At 51.9% G+C, this 25892-nt stretch overlaps 1 protein-coding gene across 1 annotated transcript; it reads left to right on the top strand.

Annotated features, from left to right (window-relative positions):
* Window positions 1-7193: 7193 nt before the first annotated feature.
* HDHD5 (haloacid dehalogenase like hydrolase domain containing 5) lies at window positions 7194-20741 on the top strand. The gene is made up of 8 exons (XM_079938183.1): window positions 7194-7934; window positions 12603-12806; window positions 13672-13784; window positions 15079-15172; window positions 16330-16363; window positions 17735-17909; window positions 19593-19781; window positions 19989-20741. The coding sequence occupies exons 1-8, from the start codon at window positions 7827-7829 to the stop codon at window positions 20272-20274; spliced, it is 1203 nt and encodes a 400-aa protein (XP_079794309.1). The 5' UTR covers window positions 7194-7826; the 3' UTR covers window positions 20275-20741.
* Window positions 20742-25892: the final 5151 nt, after the last annotated feature.

Here is a 25892-nt window from a genome sequence, read left to right as displayed (position 1 = left end):
CTTCCAAGCTCACCCATCAGGAGAGTCCCGTGTCCTCGGCCTGGGTGGAGAGAGGCCAAGTGCTATGGACCGATGTTCCTCTTCAGGGAAACGCGGGGAGGGGATCAGCCTTCCTCCCAACAGAGGCGAACACACCCTCCTCTTGGGATTCTCCTGCAGCACCACCCAGGGGGCCTGGGAAAGTAGTTGTGAGATAAGCCCCCCTCTGTGCCCTCACTGACCAACCACCATGCCCACCCGCCTCCCTGCTGCCCATCCTCCACTCTCCTTCAAGCCATAGCATCCCTGCCTTTCCTCGACTGGGAACCCACAAGCTCTCTGACTTGTTTCTTTTGTCTGCTTCCTCCTGGTGTGAGGAATAAAATGCCAAACCCCTCCCCCCCACATATCCTTTATTCCCTTCTTATGTGGAAAAGGAACCCCTGATTTTTAGCCAGGCATAAAGCTACATTTCCCAGCTTCTTTGCTGCTAGATGTGGCCACGTGCTTAAGTTTTGGCCAGTGAGGTGTAAGCAGAATGGGTGTATAAGACTTCTTGGAATTGTACCTGTAGGGAGATGGCATCCCCTTTTTTGTCTCCTCTTTCCTGATGGCTGGAATGCGAACATGATGGCTGGATCTTGAGCAGCTATCTTGGACCATGAAGTGGAAGCTGTGCAGCGAAGATGGCAAAGGAGAAAAGCAGGAGCCTGGGTGCCTGACAAGTTTGTGGAGCCACAATACCAAGCTTGTGCTCTTCTCTCCCAGCCTTGTTCACACGAGAGAAACAAATCGCTTTCTTATTTAAGCCACTGGTCTTTGGAGGTTTCTGTTAACGGCAGCCAAACCTAACCCTAACTAACACAAAGTCTGTGCACGGGTGTGAGCCGGCTTACACTCGCGTGTGTGCACGCAAACACGCGTAAGCGATCCTAACTAACACAGTCTGTGCACGGGTGTGAGCAGGCTTATGCACACGTGTGTGCACGCAAACACGCGTAAGCGATCCTAACTAACACAAAGTCTGGGCACGGGTGCGAGCCGGCTTATACACACGTGTGTGCACGCAAACACGCGTAAGCGATCCTAACTAACACAAAGTCTGTGCACGGGTGTGAGCCGGCTTACACGCGCGTGTGTGCACGCAAACACGCGTAAGCGATCCTAACTAACACAAAGTCTGTGCACGGGTGCGAGCAGGCTTACACGCGCGTGTGTGCACGCAAACACGCGTAAGCGAGTTTATGGGGAAGTAGCAGTGTGGATAGTCATCCACTTGCCTGTTAATTTTTTTTGGGGGCGGCGGGTAGGAGTTTATTTATTTTTGCTGTGTTGGGTCTTCGTTTCTGTGCGAGGGCTTTCTCTAGTTGTGCCAAGCGGGGGCCACTCTTCATTGCGGTGCGCGGGCCTCTCACTGTCGTGGCCTCTCTTGTTGCGGAGCACAGGCTCCAGACGTGCAGGCTCAGTAGTTGTGGCTCACAGGCCTAGTTGATCCGCGGCATGCGGGATCCTCCCAGACCAGGGCTCGAACCCGTGTCCCCTGCATTAGCAGGCAGATTCTCAACCACTGCGTCACCAGGGAAGCCCGCCTGTTAACATTAATTGTACATCTGTCATGTGCACCTCACCCTGACAGGCCTTATGAGAGAGACAAAGATGAACAGAGAGGGACCCTGCCCCCAGGGATTTTTGTTGTTGTTGTTGTTAGAGGATGGTTCTTAACCTCTTCTTCCTGAAGAACCCTAGAGGATCTAAGGAAAGCTTATCGATATTTGAACACACAGGCACACAGAGTTTGGATTACAATGATCAGGTTGGAACCCCCCAGAATGCACCTTCTGTTCTGTCATCATTTCTGAAAAACACCAGCCCATTTCTGATCCCTGCCAGAGATGGAGCTGAGTTCACAGCCAAGGAAGACTGAAAGCAGGGCAGACCCAGACAGGGACAAACCTGACCCAAACTGAGAACCCTGGAGATGAAAGAGCAGTGATTACAATACAATTTTGGTCACCACGTTGCATAACAAATTTCCCCAAAACTTGATGACTTAAAGCAACACACATTTATTATCTCCTAGTTTCTGAGGGTTAGGACTTCAGGAGTGACATAGATGAATAGCTCCATCTTGGGGTCGTTCATGAGGTTTTGGCCAATATGTCTGCCACAGCTGAAGGGTCTGCCTTCAAGATGGTTCTCTCACTCAACTGTGGGCAGGAGACTTCGGGTCCTCATCTGTGGGCCCCTCCAGAGTTTGCTAGAGTGTCTTTATGACATGGCATTTGACTTCCTTAGAATGAGTGATGCAAACAAAGGCAATGTGGAAGCCACAATATCTTTTATGACCTATTAGCCTTGGAAATCACATACCATCACGTCTGCCCCATTTTACTTATTCAAAGTGAGTCGTTAAGTGCAGCCTACACTCAACGGAAGGGGAATTAGATTCCACCTCTTGAGAAAAGTATTGTCAAATAAACCGTGGACATATTTAAAAACCACTACACCAAGAAATGCTCTAATTACTGAAGTAGTTTGATAGCAGGAAGAAATTGAGAACATTCTAATCCTGGAAAGCTATGTCCCCTGGCAGGGTTTATGTGTTGGGCTATTGTAGGTTTGAGTAATGTGAGTCAGTCTTCCAGATCCTGCTTAACTGTGGGTAAGCTGACATTATTAAGATCTTGGTATGATTCCAATCTTTTGAAATTTGTTAAGATTTGTTTTATGGACTAACATATGATCTATCCTGGAGAATGTTCCATTTGCACATGAGAAGAATGTGTATTCTGCTTCTGTTGGATGGAATGTTCTGCAAATATGAGACCATCTGGTCTATCGTGTCACTTAAGTCCAATGTTTCCTTACTGATTTTCTGTCTTGGTAGGCTATCAATTGATGTAACAGGGGTATTCAAGTCCCTTTCTATAATTGTATTGATCTCTATTTCTTAACAAATATCTTTTGTAACAAGTGTTAACAAATTTAAGAAGACCGAAATCATATCAAGCATATTTTATGACCACAATGGTATGAAACTAGAAATCAATTACATGAAGAAAACTGGGAAATTCACAGATATGTGGAGAATAAAAACCATGTTACTGAATAACCAATGGGTTATTAATTAACCCATTAATATTGAAAGAAAAAATTTTAAATGCCTGGAGACAAATGAAAATACAACATACCAAAACTTATAGGATGCAGCAAAAGCAGTTCTAAGAGGGAAGTTCATAGCAATAAATGTCTAGCTTAAAAAACAAGAAAAATTTCAAATAAACAACCAAACTTTATACCTCAAGGAGCTAGAAAAAGAAGAACAAACAAAGACCAAAGTTAGCAGAAGGAAGGATATAACAAAGGTCAGAGCAGAAATAAATGAAATAGAGACTAAAAAGACAATAGAAAATATCAATAAAACCAAAAGCTGATTCTTTGAAAAGACAAACAGAACTGACAAACCTTTAGCTAGACTCACCAAGGAAAAAAAGAGAGAGGACTCAAATAAATGTCAGAAATGAAAGAGGAGATGTTGCAGTGGATACTACACAAATACAAAGGATTATAACAGACTACTATGAACAGTTATATGCCATGAAATTGGGCAACCTAGAAGAAATGGATAAATACCTTGAAACATACAACCTTTAAAGGCTGAATCATGACAAAATAGAAAATATGAACAGACTGATAACTAGTAAGGAGACTGAATGAGTAATAAAAAAAAACCAACCTTCCAACAGGGACTTCCCTGGTGGTCCAGTGGTTAAGACTCCATGCTTCCATTGCAGGGGGCACAGGTTCAATTCCTGGTCAGGGAACTAAGATCCCACATGCCACATGATGTGGCCAAAACAAACAAACAAACCCTCCAACAAACAAAAGTCCAGACCAGATGGTGAATTCTACCAAATATTCAAATAATTAATACCAATCCTTCTCAAACTTCCAAAAAAACAGAAGAGGAGGGAACACTTCCAAACTCATTTTTCAAGACCAGCATTACCCTGATACCCAAACTAGACATGGACACCACAAGAAAAGAAAATTACAGGCAATATCCCTAAAGAATGTAGAGGTAAAAATACTGAACAACAACATATTAGCAAGCCAAATTCAACAGTACATTAAAAGGATCATACACCATGATCAAGTGGGATTTATTCCAGGGATGCAAGGACAGCTTGTCATCCACAAATCAATCAATGTGATACACCACATTAACAAAATGAAGAATAAAAATCATATGGTCATCTGAATAGATGCAGAAAAAGCTTTTGAAAAAATTCAACATTCATTTATGATAAAAACGCTCAAAAAAAAAAAAACTCTCAACAAAGTGGGCATAATAAAGACCATATATGACAAACCTACAGCTAACATCATACTCAATGGTGAAAAGCTGAAAGCATTTCCTCCAAGATCAGGAACAAGACAAGGATGCCCACCCTTGCCACTTTTATTCAACATAGTATTGGAGGTCCTAGTCAGAGCAATCAGACAAGAAAAAGAAATAAAAGGCATTCAAATCAGAAAGGAAGAAGTAAAAGTTTCATTATCTGTAGATGACATGATACTATACATAGAACTCTAAAGACTTCACACACACACACACACACACACACACACACACACACACACACACCCTGTTAGAATTGCTAAATTAATTCAGTAAAGTTGCAAGATACAAAATCAATATACAGAAATCTATTGCATTTCTATATACTAATAACAGAATATCAGAAAGAGAAATTAAGAAAACAATCCTATTTACCACTGCATTGAAAGGAATAAAATAGGGACTTCCCTGTTGGTGCAGTGGTTAAGAATCCGCCTGCCAATGCAGGGCACATGGGTTTGAGCCCTGGTCCGGAAAGATCCCACATGCCTCAGAGCAACTAAGCCTGTGCGCCACAACTACTGAAGTCTGTGTGCCCTAGAGCCCATGCACTGCAACTACTGAAGCCCGTGCACTCTAGGGCCCACGTGCCACAACCACTGAGCCTGCATGCTGCAACTACTGAAGCCCGCGCGCCTAGAGCCTGTGCTCTGCAACAAGAGAAGCCACTGCAACGAGAAGCCCGTGCACCGCAACGAAGAGTAGCCCCTGCTCGCTGCAACTAGAGAAAGCCCACACAGAGCAACAAAGACCCAACGCAGCCCAAAATAAATAATTTTTTTTAAAAAAAAGAATAAAATACCTAGGAATAAATTATACCAAGGAAGTGAAAAACCTGTACACTAAAAAACTATAAGACATTGACAAAAGAAATTGAATACACAAATAAATGGAAAGATATTCCATGCTTATGGATTGGAAGAATTAATATTGTTAAAATGTCCATACTACCTAAAGCAATCTACAGGGGCTTCCATGGTGGCACAGTGGTTAAGAATCTGCCTGCCAATGCATGGGGCACGGGTTCGAGCCCTGGTCCGGGAAGATCCCACATGCCGTGGAGCAACTAAGCCCATGCGCCACAGCTACTGAGCCTGTGCTCTAGAGCCCATGAGCCACGACTACTGATCCCACGTGCTGCAACTACTGAAGCTCATGCGCCTAGAACTTGTGCTCCACAACAAGAGAAGCCACAGCAATGAGAAGCCTGTGCACTGCAATGAAGAGTAACCCCCGCTCGCTGCAACTAAGGAAAGCCCACGTGCAGCAATGCAGATCCAATGCAGCCAAAAATAAATAAATTAATTAAAAAAATAATAAAGCAATCTACAGATTCAATGCAATCCCTATCAAAATTCCAATAGCATTTTTCACAGAAATAGAACAAACGATCCTAAAATTTGTATGGAACCTGAAAAGACCCGGAGTAGCCAAAGCAACCTTGAGAAAGAATAACAAGCTGGAAGCATCATGCTCCCTGATTTCAAACTGTATTACAGAGCTGTAGTAATCAAAACAGTATAGTATTGATATAAAAACACATAGATAAATGAAACAGAATAGACAGCCCAGAAATAAACCCACATACATATGGTCATTTTATTTTTGACAAAGGATCGAAGAACATACAAACAGGGAAGGACAGGGTCTTCAATAAATGGTGTTGGGAAAATTGGACAGTCACATGCAAGAGATGGAAACTGGACTACAGTCTTACACCATACACAAAAATTAACTCGACATAAAGACGTGAATGTAAGACTTGAAACCATAAAACTAGAAAACATAGGCCGTAATGTCCTTGACATAGGTCTGGGTGATGATTTTTTTGAATCGATACCAAAAGCAAAGGCAACAAAAGCAAAAACAAACAAGTGGGACTACATCAAACTAAAAAGCTTCTGCACAGCAAAGGAAACCATTAACGAAGTGAGAAGGCAACCTATGGAATGGGAGAAGATATCTGTAATTCATATGCCTTATAAGGGGCTAGTATCCAAAATATATAAAGAAGTCATTCTACTCAATAGCAAAAAAGCAAACAATCCAGTTTAGAAATGGGCAGGAGATCTGAGCAGACATTTTTCCAAAGAAGACACACAGATGGCCAAACACAAATGAAAAAATGCTCAACATCAGTAATCATCAGGGAAATGCACATCTAAACCACGAGATAACACCTCACCCCTGTTATAATGGCCATCATCAAAGACAAGAGGTGACAAGAGGTGACAAGTGTTGGTGAGGATGTGGAGAAAAGGGAACCTTCATGCACTGTTGGTTGGGATGTAAACTGGTGCAGCCACTGTGGAAACCAGTATGGCGGCTCCTCAAAAAGTTAAAAATAGAACTACCATATGATTCAGCAATTCTACTTTTGGGTATTTACCCAAAGAAAACGAAAACGCTAACTTGAAAAGATATATGCACCTCTATGTTCATTGCTGCATTATTCACAATAGCCAAGATATAGAAGCCACCTAAGTGCCCCTCAGTGGTTGAATGGACAAAGAAGATGTGATATATATACATATAATATATAATATATAGTATTCAGTCACAAGATAATATTATAAAAATTATAAGTTTAAAATTATAAAATATTATATATCATTATAAATATATTATATATATAAAAAACAATATTATTCAGCCACAAAAAGGAAATGCTGCCCTTTGCAGCAATGAGGATGGACCTTGAGCATATTACACTTAGAGAAATAAGCCAGAGAAAAACAAATACTGTATAAGTTCACTTGCATTTGGAATCTAAGAAACAAACTAGCCAAGCTCATAGATCCAGAGAACAAAATTGGTGGTTGCCAGAGGTGGGGGGTGAGGTTGGCGAAGTGCGTGAAGGGGTCAAAAAGTACAAACTGGGCTTCCCTGGTGGCTCAGTGATTGAGAATCCACCTGCCAACGCAGGGCACACGGGTTCGGTCCCTGGTCCAGGAAGATCCCACATGCCACGGAGCAATTAAGCCCGTGCGCCACAACTACTGAGCCTGCGCTCTAGAGCCCGTAGGCCACAACTACTGAGCCTGCGTGCCGCAACTACTGAAGCCCACGTGCCTAGAGCCCGTGCTCCGCACCAAGAGACGCCACGGCAATGAGAAGCCCGCGCACCGCAACGAAGAGTATTCCCCGCTCACAGCAACTATAGAAAGCCCACGTGCAGCAACGAAGAACCAATGTAGCCAAAAATAAATAAATAAATAATAAATAAATTAAAAAAAAAAAAGAAGTACAAACTTTCAGTTATCGGATAAAACCCAAAGACGGAGGCGGAACAAAACGGAGTTTGTTTTGCTCCCGAGATGCCCCACGCCCCACCCCACCCCAGACACGGAGGCGGGACTACAGCTCCCGAGGTGCCCCGGGCGCCACCGGTCCGTGATTGGCTGAGCGGCGGTCAGGCGTGCGCGGTGCGCGCAGGAGGCGGCCCATGGCTGCCCTCGGCGAGGCGGCGGCGCGGTGGGCACCCGGACTGTGGCGGCGGGCGGCGCGCTCGGCCACGGGGTTCGGGGGCCGCCGTTTCGCGAGCGGCTCGCAGGTGAGGGCGGAGAGTGCGGGGCGGCGGCGGCGGGAGGCCGTGAGGCCTCGCGGGCCGGGCTCGGAGCAGGGTGTCCGGCCTCCGGACGTCACTCCCCCCGCTCTGCCCGCGTGTGGTGACATCACGTCCCCTGGGGCCCCGCCGCGCGGGTCCCTGGCTCCCCGGGGCTCCGTCCACAGAGCCCGGGGGCGAGGCGTGACCCCGTCGCTCGCGGGGGCGACCGGGGGGCGGGGACGCGGGACCCCGTGACTCGCCCGCCGGGATGTGATCCAGGAGGACTCTGCGGCCCCCGCCCCGCGGGTCCTGACTTTCCGGACTTTCCCGGTGGAGAGAGTAGGAGGAGGGAAGAAAGGATGCGGCACCGGCTAAGGGATCAGTGCTGCCCGGGCCGCTTACTGCCTGTTTGACTTAAGGCAAAGTGCCGCTGCCCCTCAGTGTCCGCAGGGGACCCCTAAACCCGCGGGTGCTCGAGTCCCACAGCCGACCCTGCTTCCGCAGACTCGGCATCCGCGGAACCGGCACCCGCGGATCCACCAACCGCCATGGTGTGTGAGGTTTGCGATCAGCAGTTGGTTGAAACCACACGTGAGGAGCCCGGGGTTACCGAGGGCCGACTGTATCTTTATTGGAAAATATCCGCCTGTGAGTGGATCTGCACAGATTAAACCTGTGTTGTTCTAGGGTCCACAGTACTTAGCTTTCTAAGCCTGGCTTTCCCCGTGTGTGTACCAGGGTTGGTCCTTACCTTGCAGTGTTTTTGCTAGAGGTACTTGGGGTACTTTGTGTGATGTGGGTGCAGTGCTTTGCACAGTCACCGCATGTAGTAAATTCTTACAAACATGGAGCTGGTTGGAGTGGACAGTGTGCTGGACGGTAATTGTGATGCTGTTGTTGGAAGCACACCAGCCAGTTCCAGATAAGAAGCAAAAACACAAGGAACATCTTAGTGGTCCCTTCATTTAAAACTAATCCGAAGACCACACTTCTTTTTTGTTTTCTTTTTTTTTGTTTTTTGCGGTACGCGGGCCTCTCACCATTGTGGCCTCTCCCGTTGCGGAGCACAGGCTCCGGACGCACAGGCTCAGTGGCCATGGCTCACGGGCCCAGCCGCTCCGCGGCATATGGGATCTTCCCGGACCGGGGCACGAACCCGTGTCTCCTGCATCGGCAGGCGGACTCTCAACCACTGCACCACCAGGGAAGCCCCCACACTTCTTTTTTTTTTTTTTTTTTTTTTTTTTTGCGGTACACGGGCCCCTCACTGTTGTGGCCTCTCCCGCTGTGGAGCACAGGCTCCGGACGCGCAGGCCCAGCGGCCATGGCTCATGGGCTTAGCCGCTCTGCGGCATGTGGGATTCCCCCCGGACTGGGGCACGAACCCATGTCCCCTGCATCGGCAGGTGGACTCTCAACCACTGCGCCACCAGGGAAGCCCAACACTTCTTTTTTTAAAATTTAAATTTTTTTTTGGCCACGCCATGCGTCTTGTGGGATCTTAGTTCCCCAATCCGCGATTGAACCCAGGCCCTCGGCAGTGAAAGCACGGAGTTCTAATTCACTGGACCACCAGGGAATTCCTAAGGCTGCACTTTTAAAAATTCATGTATAGTTGATTTACAGTGTTGTGTTAGTTTCAGGTATACAGCACAGTGATTCAGTTATACATATATATTCTTTTTCAGATTCTTTTCCATTATAGGTTATTACAAGACATTGAGTATAGTTCCCTGTGCTATACAGTAGGTCCTTTTTGTTTATTTTATATTTAGTAAAAATCCACACATTTTATCACTGCCACAAATATGAACTTTAATTAGAAGATCTGCATAAATCCCAGGACTAGTTTAAAAAAACATGAAGTGAGAAAGAAGAAAAATCAAAATACAGATACAGAAGAGAATGAAAAGAAAAAAAAAGAATGAAAAGAAAAAAACCTAACCCTATGTCCTTTTCTCGAGGTGCCTTCACTCAAAAAAATATTTAATAGATGTTATTCTTTTAAAGCAGTTTTAGGTTTTCAGGAAAGCTCAGCAGAAAGTGTAGAGAAGCCCCACATACCACCCCTCCCCCTGTTTCCCCTCTTGCTAACATCTCACACGAATGTGGCATGTTTGTTAACAATTACTGGGGGCCTTTCATTTCTAGGTGGCTGGGTGCCTGGTTCTCTGTGTGCACTCACCTGAGGGGTTGGGGGTCGTGGTTACACACTGCACAGAACAGATGAGGGAGCGTCGGGGATATTGCTAAATTGTCCAACAGATGAGGGAGCATCAGGGATATTGCTAAATTGTCCAACAGATGAGGGAGCATCAGGGATATTGCTAAATTGTCCAACAGATGAGGGAGCATCAGGGATATTGCTAAATTGTCCAACAGATGAGGGAGCATCAGGGATATTGCTAAATTGTCCAACAGATGAGGGAGCATCAGGGATATTGCTAAATTGTCCAACAGAGGTGGGAGCGTCGGGGATATTGCTAAATTGTCCAACAGATGAGGGAGCATCAGGGATATTGCTAAATTGTCCAACAGAGGTGGGAGCGTCGGGGATATTGCTAAATTGTCCAACAGATGAAGGAGCGTCGGGGATATTGCTAAATTGTCCAACAGATGAGGGAGCGTCGGGGGTATTGCTAAATTGTCCAACAGATGAGGGAGCGTTGGGGGTATTGCTAAATTGTCCTGAGACTTCCTTGTTCTAAGTAGCAGGGTCTGTGTGTTCTTATGTCTAAGGGAGCAAATCTTGTGACTATTTAGGATATGGTCACTAAGACCAGTAAAACTGTACGGTTAACTTTGGCAGCCATCAGCACAAACAAGCTGTTTTATTTTTTTAACTATGTAATTGTCAAAAATCTAAGAACAATATTATGAACTCTAAAACCCATCTTCCAGATTCAGCAGTTATTAACATTTTGCCGCACTTGCTTTGCTTATCTCCCCCCCACACTTTTTTTGTGTGTGGCTCTAAGATTTTAAAACAAATCCCTGATTTCTTGTCCTTTGAACCCTAAATTCTTCTGTGTGTACCTTTAGGAAAATAAGGGTATTTTGAACATAAGTACAATGTGTGTGCGATGAAAGTGGCTTGACTTAGCTGGCGCCAACAAAAGGAAAATGACAAACAGGTTAGGTTGGATTTTTCTGACAACTGAAAAACATCGTGTATGTTAACGGTTCATAAAATAAGAAATGGGATGAATTTTTAAAAAGGATAGCGTTCAACTTTGTAAATCCAAGAAATGCAGATTGAGAGGAGATAATCACTTCTTTAAACTTTGAAATTAACAAGATGTTTGATACTTAAACTCTTTGATACTGTGAAAATCATCCTTGGCAAGGGTACCAGGGTCCATGTGAGTTGATACTGTTTTGGAAAACAACTTGTCAGTAGGTGTTATGTCATTGTAATGTTTGCACTTTTTTGGCTTATTACTCTTGCTTTTAAGAATCTAGTTTAAAAGGGCTTCCCTGGTGGCGCAGTGGTTAACAAGCCACCTGCCAGTGCAGGGGACACGGGTTCGAGCCCTGGTCTTGGAAGGTCCCACATGCCGCGGAGCAGCTAAGCCCGTGCGCCACAACTACTGAGCCTGCGCTCTAGAGCCCGCGAACCACAACTACTGAGCCCACGTGCCTAGAGCCCGTGCTCCGCAACAAGAGAAGCCACTGCAATGAGAAGTCCGCACACCACAACGAAGAGTAGCCCCCGCTCGCCACAACTAGAGAGAGCCCACGTGCAGCAACAAAGACCCAACGCAGCCAAAAATAAATAAATTAAAAAAAAAAGAATCTAGCTTAAGGAAAAGTCCATAATATGGAAAAATCAGTAAGCATGAAGAGTTCCTTATAGCATAATTTGTAGTCGCAGAAATGTGGAAAAACCTAAATGTCTGAAACAGGGGAAACCTAATGTTAGCGGAGTATTCACTCAGGGTATTATGTAGCCAGAAACGTGTGTAGGTGGTAGGTCTGCGTGTATCAATATGGAAAGATAACCAAGGGATACCAACGAGAAAAAGCAAGACGGAAAAGAAAGCACAACACAGTACCATTTGTGTGTTAGCTAAAAGGTAAGAAAGTAGAACCATCCATGAAAAGTTTCTGGAAAATACACAAGAAGGGATGGTACTGGGCAGAAGTGGAAGCAAGAAACTTAAAATTTCTTTTTCTGTATCGTCTGTAGCAATTGAGTGTTTTTTTAAAAAAACTCTGTGTGTGTTGTTACGATAAAACAAAATTCTAAAAGATGGTTATGAAGACTGTTGTAACAGATAAAAATGCTTCATGTCAAGCAAAAAAAAACCAAGATGCAAAATTGTACGTATAAGGTGCAGTCATAGCCGCGTGACAAACGTAAGAATAGAGAAAGGAGATGAAAGGAAATACTGGTCGGTTGCTTTAAAGTGCTCGGCTTGTTTCTGAATTTCTCTATTTGCCAATTAAAAACATTCCTTTTTATTAATTATGCAAAAATAACTTGAACAAAATAGTTATATGCTTAAAAATACCTGAAAAGGCTTAATTCTTTGTTGCAGATGGATTTGCCCTGTCGGCAACCCCGAGTCCTCACCTTGCGTTCGAGGCCCGGGCCGGCCCGGGGGTGGGGATGAGGCTCCCCCGTCCCCTCTGCCTCGACTCAGGGGCCGTTCTCGTCTCCCCTCCGTGCAGAGCCCTCCCACCTTCGGGTTCCTGTTGGACATCGATGGGGTGCTGGTTCGGGGCCACCAGGTCATCCCCGCTGCGAGGGAGGCCTTCCGCAGGCTCGTGGACCCCCAGGGGCAGCTGCGGGTGCCCGTGGTCTTTGTCACGAACGCGGGGAACATCTTACAGTGCAGCAAAGCCCAGGAGCTGTCAGCCCTGCTGGGCTTCCAGGTAAGGAGCGGCTGGAGGCAGGAGGCTGAGGACCTGGTTCCCATGGAGCCCCCTCTCCAGCCCTGTGTCGCCTGCCCTGTGGGGGGACAATATGGGTGAGCCCGGTACGCATCTTCCTGCTGGAAAAATAACCTGAAGTTCAAGGCCGAACTCAGAGGGTAGCGCCTCATCATCAGGGTCATTTTTTATGAAAATGTACACGTTGAGCACAGAAATCCCACCTGTGGACTTGGCCGTTTCCATCTTTCCTCCTGGCCTCAGGGACGTGTGTTTCTAAATCCCTGTGCACCAGGTGGGACTCTGCAGTACAGCCCTTGTTCCTCATAAGTAAGATGACAGCTCAACGAGCTCTGTCCCTCGTCACCCCCTGCGGCTCCCACCGTCCCCACATGGACACGTTCTTCGTTGGCAGTGGCTTTGGTTCTTGGAAGGAGCCCTTTGGAACCGAGAGAGTAGATCCCATGCCGATCGGCTGGGAGACACTGCTGGGGAGGAGACCGGTTCCTACCCTGGTGTCTGGACAGTGGGGCTGCGCAGTTGCCATGAGCATAAATGCTGAGAAGCCAGGTCTTCACGTAGAGCTGAAAATAGTCAGAGGTGGAGGCGGGTCTGAGCTCATGCATGAACCCTGTGGTTCCCGTCGGGCTGAGAAATCGGGGTGTTGGGAGCTGGGCCGGTGGGGCCCATGGTGGCCACATCTCCTGTGGGCTCTGGTGTCCGGGTCCCCTCATACCTGTTGGGGTAGTTCTGGAAGGGTTGGGCCCCCCTTCTGGGCAGGTTTCTCCTTCCTGGGCCAGGGAGCCAGCTCCCTGCTGCTGCCCTCACATGCGTGTCCTCTGCTCTCCATCTCTCGGCGGCCCTGCAGGTGGAGCCCGACCAGGTGATACTGTCCCACAGCCCCATGAAGCTCTTCTCGCAGCATCACGACAAGCGGATGCTGGTGTCTGGGCAGGGGCCCCTGGTGGAAAACGCCCGAGCGTATCCTTTTGCTGCTTCCTGCTCTGCTGTCCTTGCCCAGCTGAAAGGACCGGGGTCAGAAGCTCTGGGCGCCCGTGGGAGGGAGGGAGGGAGGGCACCTCCCAGGGTGGCCAGCCCTGGTTCCCCGGGGGTTCCTGGAAGCCAGCCCACCGCCTCGGGGCCTGCTGGGCAGCTCACAGAGCAGATTCCTGCCCGTTCCCTGCAGAGCCTGACTCACGGGGTCTGAGAACCCAGGCGGTTCTGTGGTTCGGTTTGGGACCCATGGCTCCCTGAGCGTGTCTGCAGGGAGCTCAGCCCCGGGCGTGTGCTCAGTGAGAACGTGTCCCTGCTCTGAAGCGGCTCGTTCCTCTGCTGCTTCCGCAAACCAAGGGGGCTGAGCACCGCCTGTGCGTGGCCGCGTGCTCAGGGCCGGAGCAGCACACGGCTAGTGCTTCACCAGGGCTCCCGCTTGAGGTGGCGGAGTGACACACCAGGAGCCGTGCAGGCGTGCTTAGGACGGCGTGTGGCTAGAGGCTGGGAAGAGCAGAGTGGGTCCGAGTGTCACAGATGCGGGGGGGTCCACCCTGGGGCGGGGGTCCCCTGTGGCTTCATGGGGGCTGGCTGTGCCGCAGGAGGGGGCGTAGCTGGGGAGCCTGCCGAGAGGAGGCTGGGAGGATGCCCGGAGCAGGAGGCCGGGATGGGGTCGGGTCGGGAGGGGGACCAGAAGGACAGCGCTGGGCTCGGGAGCCTCAGACGTGAACGCTGAGGAGCACGGGTCTGTGCGGTCGTATTGCTGACGGAAGCATCATTCTGGGGAGATGTGTTTTGAGGTGATCTGAACCTGCGTCCAGTTAAGACTGCCAGTGGGGTCTGAGGACAGGAACACGGCGGCAGGTGTTGGAGGGTAAGGCTGCAGCGGGCGTGCTCCCCACGGCCTCCCTTCTGGCTGAATTGGGTCCATCGTCCAGATTTAGCTCCGGTCTGGCTTCTCCAGACCCTGCTCGGCTTCCTCCCCGCCAAGGAGTCTCCTCTGAACTGTCCTCAGAGCCCTGGTTCTCGTGGCCCTGGGCCAGCGTGAGCTTGAGGATGGGGCTTCCTGTGAGCCTTTGCATGGGCGGTGCCCAGAGTCGGCCAAGCCCCCGGGTGTCCCCACCGCCTGCGCCCATGCCTGCCTGCAGCGCTCCTGGTCGGCGCTGGCCTCACAGGGCTCTGTCTGGGGTCCGGGCGGGTGGGGTTGGTGTGGGCTGCGGTGGGTCCCTCACTTTAAAGGCGTCTCCCCGGCACTGGGCAGCTTTGCTTCCTGACCTCCTTCCAGACTGGGCTTCAAGCACGTGGTCACAGTGGACGAGCTGCGGGCGGCCTTCCCTGTGCTGGACATGGTGGATCTGCAGCGGCGGCCCAAGACCACGGTAATGGGACACGCTCGGGCCTCCCTGCTGACCCTGCAGCCCTTCCCTCTCCGAGCTGCCTTCTCGGAGGGCAGGGCACATCTGGCCGAGGCCTTTGTTCCCGGACACACGTTGTCGGGGGTGGTGAGCAGGGCTGTCCCCTCTCTCCAGAGCCCTCGTGTCCCCTCCAGGTGGTAGTTTTGTGATTTACCAGCTTTCCTAGTTGCTTGGAGAACCGCTGGTGTTAAGTTAATCGCTGCTCTGCTGTCCTGGAGCTCCTTACAGATGGCTGGCCTGGTGGCAAGTGGCTTCCTGTGAAAGCACTGGCGGCTTGAGCGTCTGCTCGGGGTCCTTTGGGTTTGGCTCACATTTGAACCTTATCTTTTCCGACCAGCCATCACGGGGCCTCTCGTTGACCCTCTAGGGTGACCGCCCGTCTCCTGATGCCCCTTCGCCCCCTTCTTCCCTGCGTGAACTCTGTGTCTATCACAGAGTGTCTGTCACCGCCTGTTCGAAGTCAGTGCATGTCAAAGTTTGATGAACTGCAGTTATAAACAGACAGGCCTGCTTTTGTTTGTCTGTGTAACTCTAGTTCCCCCCCCCACTGAGCTTTCCGAGGGCTCCCCCACCTTTGAGCTGCGCACGTTATGTGCAGAACCAGGTGCCAGAGTTGGCATGGCTCTCAGAGCAGCGCAGAGACAGCCCCGCCCCCTGCCCAGGAGCCCCCTGCCGCGGCTCGCCCCAGGTCTCCGCTGGTTACTGGCAGAGCCGAGGGCAGGGGAGCTGTTCCTAGAAGGAATGGGCCCCCAGGCCGTGGTCCAGTGATGGCCCTGCCTCCTGAGTGATGTCAAGCTCCCGTCCCTTCCTGGGCTCACCTCGTCCTCTGCCACCTGATTCCAGACTCTCACCTCCTGTCCTTGCTGGAGGAGGACAGCTGAGCAGCCGTCCCCTGGCTGACCTACACGCTTGGTGCCCGCTGGCCTGGGGTGTGGCCGGCCGGAGCGCGCTCTCCTCCTGTCCCCGAGGACCTCTGCCCTCGGTCCTGTCCCTTTCTCCTCGGCCTGAGCTAGACCGAAGGGTCTTCCGTCTGTCAGGCACGTGTCTCTCCTCCCACCCCTTGGAAACCGGGTGTGGAAGGTGACCGTGGCATTGACGGGCTTGCTCTTTGTCTCTCGCAGCCCCTCCCAAGGAACGACTTCCCTGCGATCGAAGGTAATGAGGTCCCTGCGTGATGTGGGCGGGCTGTCCCCGCAGGCTCTGCAGCCGGGTGGTGTGGCTGGGACGTTGGGCGCTGGGTCTCCTGGGCTCTGGTCTCGGGTCTGCCGGTCACTGCCTCTGAGACATTAGCTGCTAAGCTTTCCTTCCCCGCGTCACTTGCCCTGTTGTTCCAGGAAAACCTAAGTGTGGAAAAAAGCTACCTAAGGAAGCCTGGTGCGGTGTTTCTCAGCCCTATTAAGTCCAGTTCTCCCTGGGTAACAAAAATATTGTAATGTCCCCTTTACTACCCTAAATGAATGCTTTCCTATACGCAAATATTAAAAATTAATTAATTCATGGTAAAGCCCTAATTGTAATAGGGAGAAATAAAAGGAAACGTTTTTTAGTAAGGTCATCTGCATTTCAATATGTAGTAATTATCCAGGAAGGCATAATTAAGTAGTGAAATGATTATACCAAAAGTAGAATCCCCATGAACGTTACAGCTACCAATGCAGTGTGTTTACAGGTGTGTTTCATTGGTGACTCAGAAATTAGGAGCAGTGTTGTCACTGGTGATGCGGTTTTCCAAAATGGGGAATAGCTCTTGGCAAAGTTGTGAAAAAATAAAGTACGTCTTCTCTTGACTAACATGATAGTTGTATTTTTGGAAAAATCAGTGCTTATGAAAAGTCTAGCAAAAAATACTTTGTGTGGAATAGAATTAGGGTTTCGGCTCAGTTAATTACAAGCAAGTTGTTCTCCTGTGTGAGTGTCAGCTATTAATAGACGTGGGGAAGGTTTTGACTCTGCAGAATGTCCTGAGCCTCTTGCATCCCAGTCTTCTCCCGGGCCTCCCCAGTAGTGTCAGTCCTTGTGACAGGTGAAACATGTCCCGGGGGTGGCCTGCGCACTGGGGCCACGGTCTGGCCCAGCTCCCCAGTCTTGCAGCTGGCCTTGCTGACGCGTGTGCAGCATGGCTTCCGTGCTCTGTCAGGTCTCATTGTATCCTCCTCCCAGCGTGGGTGTTGTCCTCATGTAGCTGAGGAAGCTTAGACATGGTGAGAACTGGCCCACAGTCCCAGAGGGACGTGGACAGCGTCAGACCTGTGACCCCGTCTCCCCGCCACGTGGCCGAGTGACCCCTGGGGCTTGGGGGACGTGGCCGGGCAGGTGGGGTGCTGTGCAGGGCGTCGGTCAGCAGGGGCTGCTGCTTCTCTGCCTCTAACCCTCAGGACGTCCTGGTGGACACACTGAGGAGCCCTCGGGAGCTCCTCCTGGGCTCGGCTTCGTCCACCTCCTGGGACCCACACCCCCAGCAGGGCCGTGCACCCCAGGCCTCCTGAGGCCCTTCCACGCCCGGCTCACCCCACCCCCACTCTGCAGGGGTGCTTCTCCTTGGGGAGCCCGTGCGCTGGGAGACGAGCCTGCAGCTGATCATGGACATCCTCCTCAGCGATGGGAACCCCGGCACCGGTCTGGCGATGGCCCCCTATCCCCACCTCCCTGTCCTGGCCAGCAACACGGACCTCCTCTGGATGGCCGAAGCCAAGATGCCCAGGTGAGGACTCGGGGTCCCTGCCTTGGCCCTGGGGGCCACCTCCAGCTGCCTCCTGGGCAGTCCTGCTGACGGCGCCTCGAGCCGCCCCAGTGCTCTGGGCTCAGACCCCTCCTCTAGGCCCTGGAGTTGCCATGGTAACCTGGCCTCTGGGAGCGGTCTCCAGGGTCACTTCACATACTGATTGATAAACGAAAACTACCACTCAGTGAGCACGGAAGGTGGATCGAGATGGTCTTAACCCCCGGCCCCGACAGAGTCTAACAGGACGTGCTTCCTCTGGCTAGAGGAACCCAAGTGATGCTCAGTTCCTGTTATCTAGCTGCCCTTCCCTCGCTGCCTTCACCCTGTGGTGCTGGCTCTTTCACTTCTTTGTTTCCTTCTGCCCATAAGACATTGGGGAGGGGAGAGTAGGCGTGATTCCGAGGCCCCTGGAGCAGTCACTTCCTCAGAGGCCCTCAGGCTCCAGGCCGGCCCCCACCCCGTCCGCCCGGCACTGAGCACAGCACAGGCTGCCGTTTTGCTGGCCCTCAGGTTGCCTTCCTGGAGGGGCAGCTGCCGGTGCCATGTGGCTGCTCTTGCCTGCGAGGCCAAAGCCTGGAGTTTCTCCCCCTGCCCTGCCTCCCAGCGAGCTGTGTGGTGGATCCGCCACTGAGGGCCTGAGGGCCCAGCACTGAGCCCAAGGAGGTGGGGATCACCGTGTTCTCTCTCAAGTGCATTTCTGCAGCTCGAGGTCAGGTCTTTTTTCTGGAACATTCTTCCTAGAGTTCGGGTTTGCTGACACTAGATGAAGGGGGTTGGTTATGTAGCAGATTTGAGATCACTTTTTCATTCAATAATTTCAAAATTGAAAGTAGAATTCAGTATATGCATAAGTGACACTGAAATGTAACTTCAAGATACTGAACCGTATCCAATAGGATTTGATTTAGCAGCAAGGGATGAAAACCCAAAAGAAAAGAATCTTAAACGAGATGGAAGTTTGCTATTGTGAAAAAGTCCACCCATCAGGGACACAGGCACCTTAGCCCTTTACTATGTAATCCAAAGGGCTGCCTGATCTCCAGCCATCGTGTCAGCATTCCAGTCAGCAGGAGGGAGTATGGGGAGGGTAGAGAAGAGCACTCCCTCCCCAGTTTCCAGGCTCCTTTCCAGGAGGGTAGTCCAGCACTTGTGATTTCATTGACTCTTAGGCTGTAGCTTAGTCACTGGCCATACACTTAGCTGCAGTGGGGGCAGGGAGGGTGCTTTCTGACACTCGGTGGCAGTGTGCTCAGTGAAATTGGCACTGAGGAGTGAGGTGGGATGCCAGCCAGTATTCTGCCCAAGTCTAAGGCAGAATTGAAGCTGGGTCTCTGGTTCCAGCTCCACACCTTGGGCAGGCTACTCCATCTCTGGGCCTCAGTTTTCTCACCTGTGCAATGAGGAGAATGAACGCCACCTCATCGGGTTTTTCTGAGGGTTGAACGTGATGTGCCTGCCATGTCCAGCGCTGGGACAGCGCTCAGTAGACGTTGTCAGAGTCGCAGGCCATTGATGCACATCCTAAGCGTGGCGGCCTCTCACCGGAAGTGATCCGCTTTGCCCTGTCACCGTGCTCTGTGCCACCGCGAGAGGGTGGCACACAGGGCATGCCTGAGCCTTGGGGCCCGGGGAGGGGACCGAGCGCCGCTTTTCCTCTGGCAGGTTCGGCCACGGCACCTTCCTGCTGTGCCTGGAGGCCGTTTACCGGAAGGTGACGGGCAGAGAGCTCTGCTACGCGGGCCTAATGGGCAAGCCCAGCCTCCTCACCTACCAGTACGCGGAGGGCCTGCTCGCCAGGCAGGCGGCGCGGCGGGGCTGGGCGGCCCCGATCCGGAGTCTCTACGCCGTGGGGTGAGCCCCGCACCCCTCCTCCAACCCCTGCGACGCGCCCCCCCCCCCCCCCCCGCAGTGGTCACCCGCGGGCCCCTGTGTCCCCGCCCCTCCATCCCCAAGACGCGCCCCCCTCCCCCAGTGGTCACCTGTGGGCCACCCCTCTCCCCAACCCCCTGCCGTCCCTGCACCTCCACCAGCGCACTGAACTGTGCCTTCTCTCCCCAGTGACAACCCCATGTCCGACATCTATGGGGCCAACCTGTTCCACCAGCACCTGCAGACAAGGCGGGAGGGGGCGGCCCGGAGCTGCGCCTCCATCCTGGTGTGCACCGGCGTGTACAGCCCCCGGGCCTGGGGGCCCGCCTCTCCCGCCCTGGGGGGCGAGGGGCCTCCGTTCCACGGGCACCGGGACCTTGGCTTCAACCCGGGGCTCCTGCAGGCGGCCCACGTGGTGAGCGACGTGCACGAGGCCGTGCGGCTGGTCCTCGGCAAGGAGGGCTGGGCTCTGTAGCAGGGAGGGAGGTGGGCCCGCTGGCTGCCCCCTGCCCACCGCCTCCCCGCCTCCCGGCCAGCATGGTGACACTCTCGCTCCTCCTGGGCGGGGCCGCACGATTGTTCCCGGGGTAGCATTTGGGTATCCGCCTCAGATTTTTCTAGGCTGGTTCCTGTCTGCCTGTGCTGGCAGCCTGACCCCAGGCTTGTCCTCACTCTGGGGGGTCTTCTGCAGAAGAGGAGGCGGTGCCGCCTCTGCCTGCTGCCAGCACAGGCTGTAACTCACTCGTAGACACTACTTTTTATGGGAGTTTAGCTTATTGCCCAGAGACTTTGGACTTATTTTTTTAAGTTAAAATAATTGTAATAAATATTCATTTTGCTGTCTCTTGTGAAGCTCTGTCTGGAATGTACTAAAAAGTCCTGTGGAGGAAGGCTCGTGGGCTGGCGGGGTGGGTGACCTTGAGGCCCAGGCGCTGGTGGCATTTCAGTCCCGTGAGCGCTGACCCCAGCACACCGCAGTCTGGGCCGCGAGCCCCGAGGCCTGCCATTGACTTAGCCGCTTCCTTGACGTGGAAAGAAAGGAGCTTTTCCTCTGGCGGCTCTGAACCCGTGTGTCTCGTACTTCTCCCTGTTGTGGTGGCCCGGTGAGACCCTTCAGCACAGCCCCGTCTGACCCCAGCAGCACCGGCCAGCTGCTCCCTCCCCTCTCCAAACCCTTGTCCCTGGGCAGCAACTGGGCTCCAGGGAGAGGCGAGCGGTGCCCTGCCCTTGAGCGCCAGGGCTGGGCCAGCCCACCTGCGCCCCCAGCGCCCCCAGACAACAGCAGCTCCTCCCCGTGTGCAGCCCGGCCTCACCTGCAGAACACCCGGGCCAGGGCCCCTCCAGCCCCCAACGCCCCCGGCAGCCTCCCCACTGGTCTACCCCACAGGCCCAGTCAGATGGGAGGTCTGGTCTCTCAGAGGGTCAGGCCCCCTGTGACTTCTCACCACAGCATGGGTGCCTCCCCTCCATCCTGTTCCACCACTTTCCCCTCCACGTTTCGTGGGTCCCCCACGTGCCCTCCTGCCTCAGGGCCTCTTGCACTCGCGGTTCCCTTCCTTCTGACATCGCGAAGCTCTGTCCCTTCTTAAGGGTCTGGGAATTGTCCCCTCGGAGAGACTCCCTCAACTTCCTATAAAAAGCAGCGCTCTGGGACTCCCCTGGTGGTCTAGCAGTTAAGACTCCGCGCTTCCGCTTCAGGGGGCACGGGTTCCATCCCTGGTTGGGGAACTAAGATCCCAGTGCAGTGTGGTGCAGCACGAAACAAAAAACAAGACAAAAACAAACAGCGCCCTCTGCTGGCCTGCGTCACGTTCCCCACGGTCCTCATCACCCATGACCTGTATTTACTCCTTATTGCCCGTCTTCTGCTAAAATACGAGCGCTGAGGACTGTCCACGCTGGTTCCTTCTCGAGTCTCCACACCCCCATGCCGGGCGCTTGCAGGCCCTGTGGGGCGTCCCACGTCACAGGCAGATGTGGCTTCTGGCCTTTCTGTCCCTTGGGGGTGGGCTGGGGCCCTAGCTCCCCGCTCACAGCCATGCAGCCGTGGGCGATCCCCTCCGCTCTCCAGCGCCTTCCTGTCTGCGGACTGGCGTTGGCGAGGTGGGCTCCACAAAGGAGCTATTTTAGGCACCTCACTGTGTCATGTGGGATTTTGTTCAGCTGCCTGTTTCAGAAGCCTGACCGCAGTGGCTTGAATGCTTTCGAAGCGTCAGGACATTGGAGCAGGCGCCTCAAGCCCCCCGCTCGCCCACCGCGCTGGTGTGCGGCCCGCCCGCCTGCAGCATGGCCCCAGCCTCCACGGGGAGAGGAGGAGAGGGCGAAGACAGAGCAGGTGGGGCTGGACTCCCTTAAAGAGCTTTCCCGGAAGGCGCACCTCGCTGGGGACTCCAGTCCTGTCCGGCTGACCAGAGGCGGGGCCCAGAGGCGGGGCCCGGGCACACCATCGTGCCAACAGAATCAGGGCTTGTCCGTGAGGAAGGCGAGTAGAGGGGACGGCGGGCAGGCGGGCAGCAGTTCAGCCCCTGGGACCGCGCTCTGCACTCGCTCTCCGTCTGAGTGCCCAGAGGACGTGTCTGTTGGGCCACTGAGCCACTGGGTCTGGAGGCCTGCGATGCACGTGCTGGCCTTTCCCAGAGCCCCTTACACAGGCATCACTGGTCCAAGGTTTGTCAGAGCCTCTCAGAGCCCCTCGCGGAGACACGGTTCTCACCACCCCAGCTTATAAATGAGGGCACGAGGCAGGCCAGCGATCCCTTCCTTTCAGAAACACTGACTGAGGACCCACTTGCTGCCAGGCCCCATGCCGGGCGCCACAGCAGCGACCAGCCATTGGCAGCCACACCTGCCTTCGTGGGGTTCGCCTGGTAGTGACCACGCGTCTGAGGTCAGTTAGGAAATGGAGGGGCTGGGCTGACAGCTGGGCCTCCTACTCGGCCGTGTCCTCCCGGGACCCTGCCCACCCTCAGCCAGCCCACTGCCCTTCCCGTGAGTCCTGGAGCAGCTGCTGTTGTGGGTACAGCCCTGCGAGCTTGCCCTGGGCCCAGGAGGCTCACAGGGGTGACTGGGGAGGAGTTGGGAAGTCAGCCGGTGTGGCCACGTGCCGAGGAGTCTCGCCGGAGCCCGGGTGGAAGGGACGGGGCGACAGCGTCTGTGTGCCTGCCCCTGGCTCTGCCCCGTGGCTGGCAGCCGCTCTCTGGGGCCCTTTCTCTCCCTTTCTTACTCCTGGTTTCCTGAAGGTGGCAGGAGCCCCTCCAGACAGGGTGCAGGAGCGCAGGCGACTGCAGCAGCATCACGCAGGTGCAGGGCCAAGGGCAGCCCTGGGCACTTGGCTCCGGACGGGTCTCGTTGCTCAGGGGCTTTGTCTGGACCCTGGAACCAAAACCCACAAGCAACCGCTTCACTGCTCAGTCCGACTGGGTGAAAATGTTATCTTTTTGTGTTTTGAAGCGGCCAAGCGATTACAGACAAGACGCTGTGAGTCGCTCTGAACGGGAAGTAAGTGCGTGTTCATAGTAAAGTGATCAGCCTAGAGCAGGACTGGACCGTCAGCTGCCCACTTGGGTCCCCAGTCCCGAACCCCGGCACTTTCTCAGTGCCCCCATGGTGGCGGCAGCTTCTGGCCTCCTGAGGACACCTCTGGGCTGAGGCAGGTGGCGAGCCAGCAGGTAGTCAGGGCTCCCAGCAGAGCTATGGTTGCTGTAGCAACCGGATGCTGCCTTGAGGGCGGAGTTTTAAAATATCTTGGCTATAATAGTTCTTTCCCCCCAATCTCTCTGTCACTTCCCCCGTGCCGCGTGGTGTGGCGAGGCTGGGTCGCCCGGGGACGCCTGCCTGCTCTCTGCCTGGGGCTCCTGGCAGCTTCTTGGGGGGCTGGATGTGGGAGGAGTGTCTCTGGGTGTGAACTGCTGCGAAGCTGTCAGGCTTTTGCTTCCAGCCTTCTCCAGCTCTTGGATCCAAAAACCTTCTGTCATTTTCTCTTTTTGGAGAGGCAGAGAAGAGGGGTCTAGCTTGAAACTCCCACCGCCCCCCCCAAAAGAAACCTCCTCTCCCTCCTCCCACCCTGGGCCATACCCCTACCAGCACAGCCGCAGCATCCTGGGACCACTCTCTGCGGGGGGAGGGGTGTCCCCTCTTGTCTGCTGTTTCCTTTGGTGTTTCTAACTTCCTCTTTTGGCTTCATTTATTCACTCAACAAATGCCTGTAGCGCACCTACTAAGCCCCTGAAATAAATGAAAAACTGCCTTGTCACGGGGATGTTCATCCCTGTCTTCATCTTGGACTTGGTCCTATCAGATTTCAAACTTTTTTCTAAAGTTACAGTAATTAAGACAGTGTTCTCTTGGCAGAGGGAGGGGTACAAACCAATGGGACAAAACAGCCCTCAGAAACACATACATGAAAGTACGGCTTAACAAACCAAATGTGTATTTCTCGCTCATTTCATAGGCCGCCGTGGGCTGTGTGCTGTTCTTGGCCTTTCCCTCCAGGTGGTGACTCGGGCATTCAGCCTCCTTCCATTTGTGATGCTGTCATCTTCAAAGAGGGAGGGAGGGTGGATGAACGTGGAGGGACTTGGGTGAGACGTGGTCTTGGTGGTCAGCACTTCTGTTCATGTCCACTGACCACGCACGTGGTTCCAGTGCCACTCCCAAGAGGACAGGGAATGTGAGGAAAAGGAAATGGGATCAGTCGGCGTCTAGCCTGTCTCTGTTGCCCTATTACTGTTTACTAGGATAAAGAAAATTGGATTTGCTTAGTTTTGTTTAAATTCATGAATATATGTTGCAATTTGTTTCTGTATATTTATTGAGTTGATCATAAATGTTTTTCTCCTTTAAACTGTTCATTTGGTAAATGAGATTCATAAATTTTCTTTTCATCTTTAACTCTGCCTTTCATTCCTGTGATAAAACCTAATTGGTTATGTTATATGTCGCTGTCTACCATTAGCTAGAATTTCGTTTATGTTCATAAATGAGACTGGCCTGTACAGTTTAACTTTTTTCTACTGCCTTTGTCTGGTTTTGATATCAATTTTGTATTAGCCTCATAAAATAAATGGTGACGGGGCTTCCCTGGTGGCACAGTGGTTGAGAATCTGCCTGCCAATGCAGGGGACACGGGTTCGAGCCCTGGTCTGGGAGGATCCCACATGCCGCGGAGCAACTAGGCCCGTGAGCCACAACTACTGAGCCTGCGCGTCTGGAGCCTGTGCTCCGCAACAAGAGAGGCCGCGACAGTGAGAGGCCCGCGCACCGCGATGAAGAGTGGTCCTCGCTCGCTGCAACTAGAGAAAGCCCTCGCACAGAAACTAAGACCCAACACAGCCAAAAATAATAAATAAATAAATAAAAATTAAAAAAAAAAATGGTGACACATTTCATCTTTTCCTATTTTTGGAACAGTTTGTTTAAAATGGGATTTTCAGTGCCTTGAATATTGGTAGAACACACAAAACCATCTGAACCTGGTAAATTTTGGAGGGGAGACTTAATTACTGATTCAATTTCTCTAATAATTAAATGTATATTCAGACTTTTCTACTTAGTTTAGGAAAGTCATGTTTTTCTAGGGAATTTTCCATTTTTCTCTAAGTTTTCAAATACAGTGGTGTAATATTGTTCATAATATTCTCATCATTAAAAATCTGTTTCTGTAGTTAGACATCTTTTTCATTCCTATTATTGCTTTTATTTATGTTTTCTCCCTTTTTTTCTTAATAAATCATGTCAGATCTTTGTGTATTTAAACATCAGGGGTTTTTTTTGTTTTTTTGTTTTATTTTTGCGGTACGCGGGCCTCTCACTGCTGTGGCCTCTCCCGTTGCAGAGCACAGGCTCCAGACGCGCAGGCTCAGCGGCTATGGCTCACAGGCCAAGCTGCTCCGCGGCATATGGGATCTCCCTGGACCGGGGCATGAACCCGCGTCCCCTGCATCGGCAGGCGGACTCTCAACCACTGCGCCACCAGGGAAGCCCTAAACATCAGTTTTTATTATTTCTGTTTTTTTTTTAATTTATTTATTTTACTTATATTTATTTTTGGCTGCGTTGGGTCTTTGCTGCTGCACGCGGGCTTCTCATTGCGGT

The sequence above is a fragment of the Stenella coeruleoalba genome, assembly GCF_951394435.1.
Source record: "Stenella coeruleoalba genome assembly, chromosome: 11".
NCBI classification, from domain to species: Eukaryota; Metazoa; Chordata; class Mammalia; order Artiodactyla; family Delphinidae; genus Stenella; species Stenella coeruleoalba.
Note: the sequence above shows the minus strand (reverse complement) of the source record. Positions and strands in the feature narration are given on the sequence as shown.

Excerpts from the sequence above, each read along its gene's own strand:
- HDHD5 (XM_079938183.1), top strand. The coding sequence starts at position 7,827 with ATGGCTGCCCTCGGCGAGGCGGCGGCGCGGTGGGCACCCGGACTGTGG. Across the intron at positions 7,935-12,602 it reads GTTTCGCGAGCGGCTCGCAG|AGCCCTCCCACCTTCGGGTT; the intron begins GTGAGGGCGGAG and ends CCCTCCGTGCAG. Across the intron at positions 16,364-17,734 it reads CGACTTCCCTGCGATCGAAG|GGGTGCTTCTCCTTGGGGAG; the intron begins GTAATGAGGTCC and ends CCCACTCTGCAG.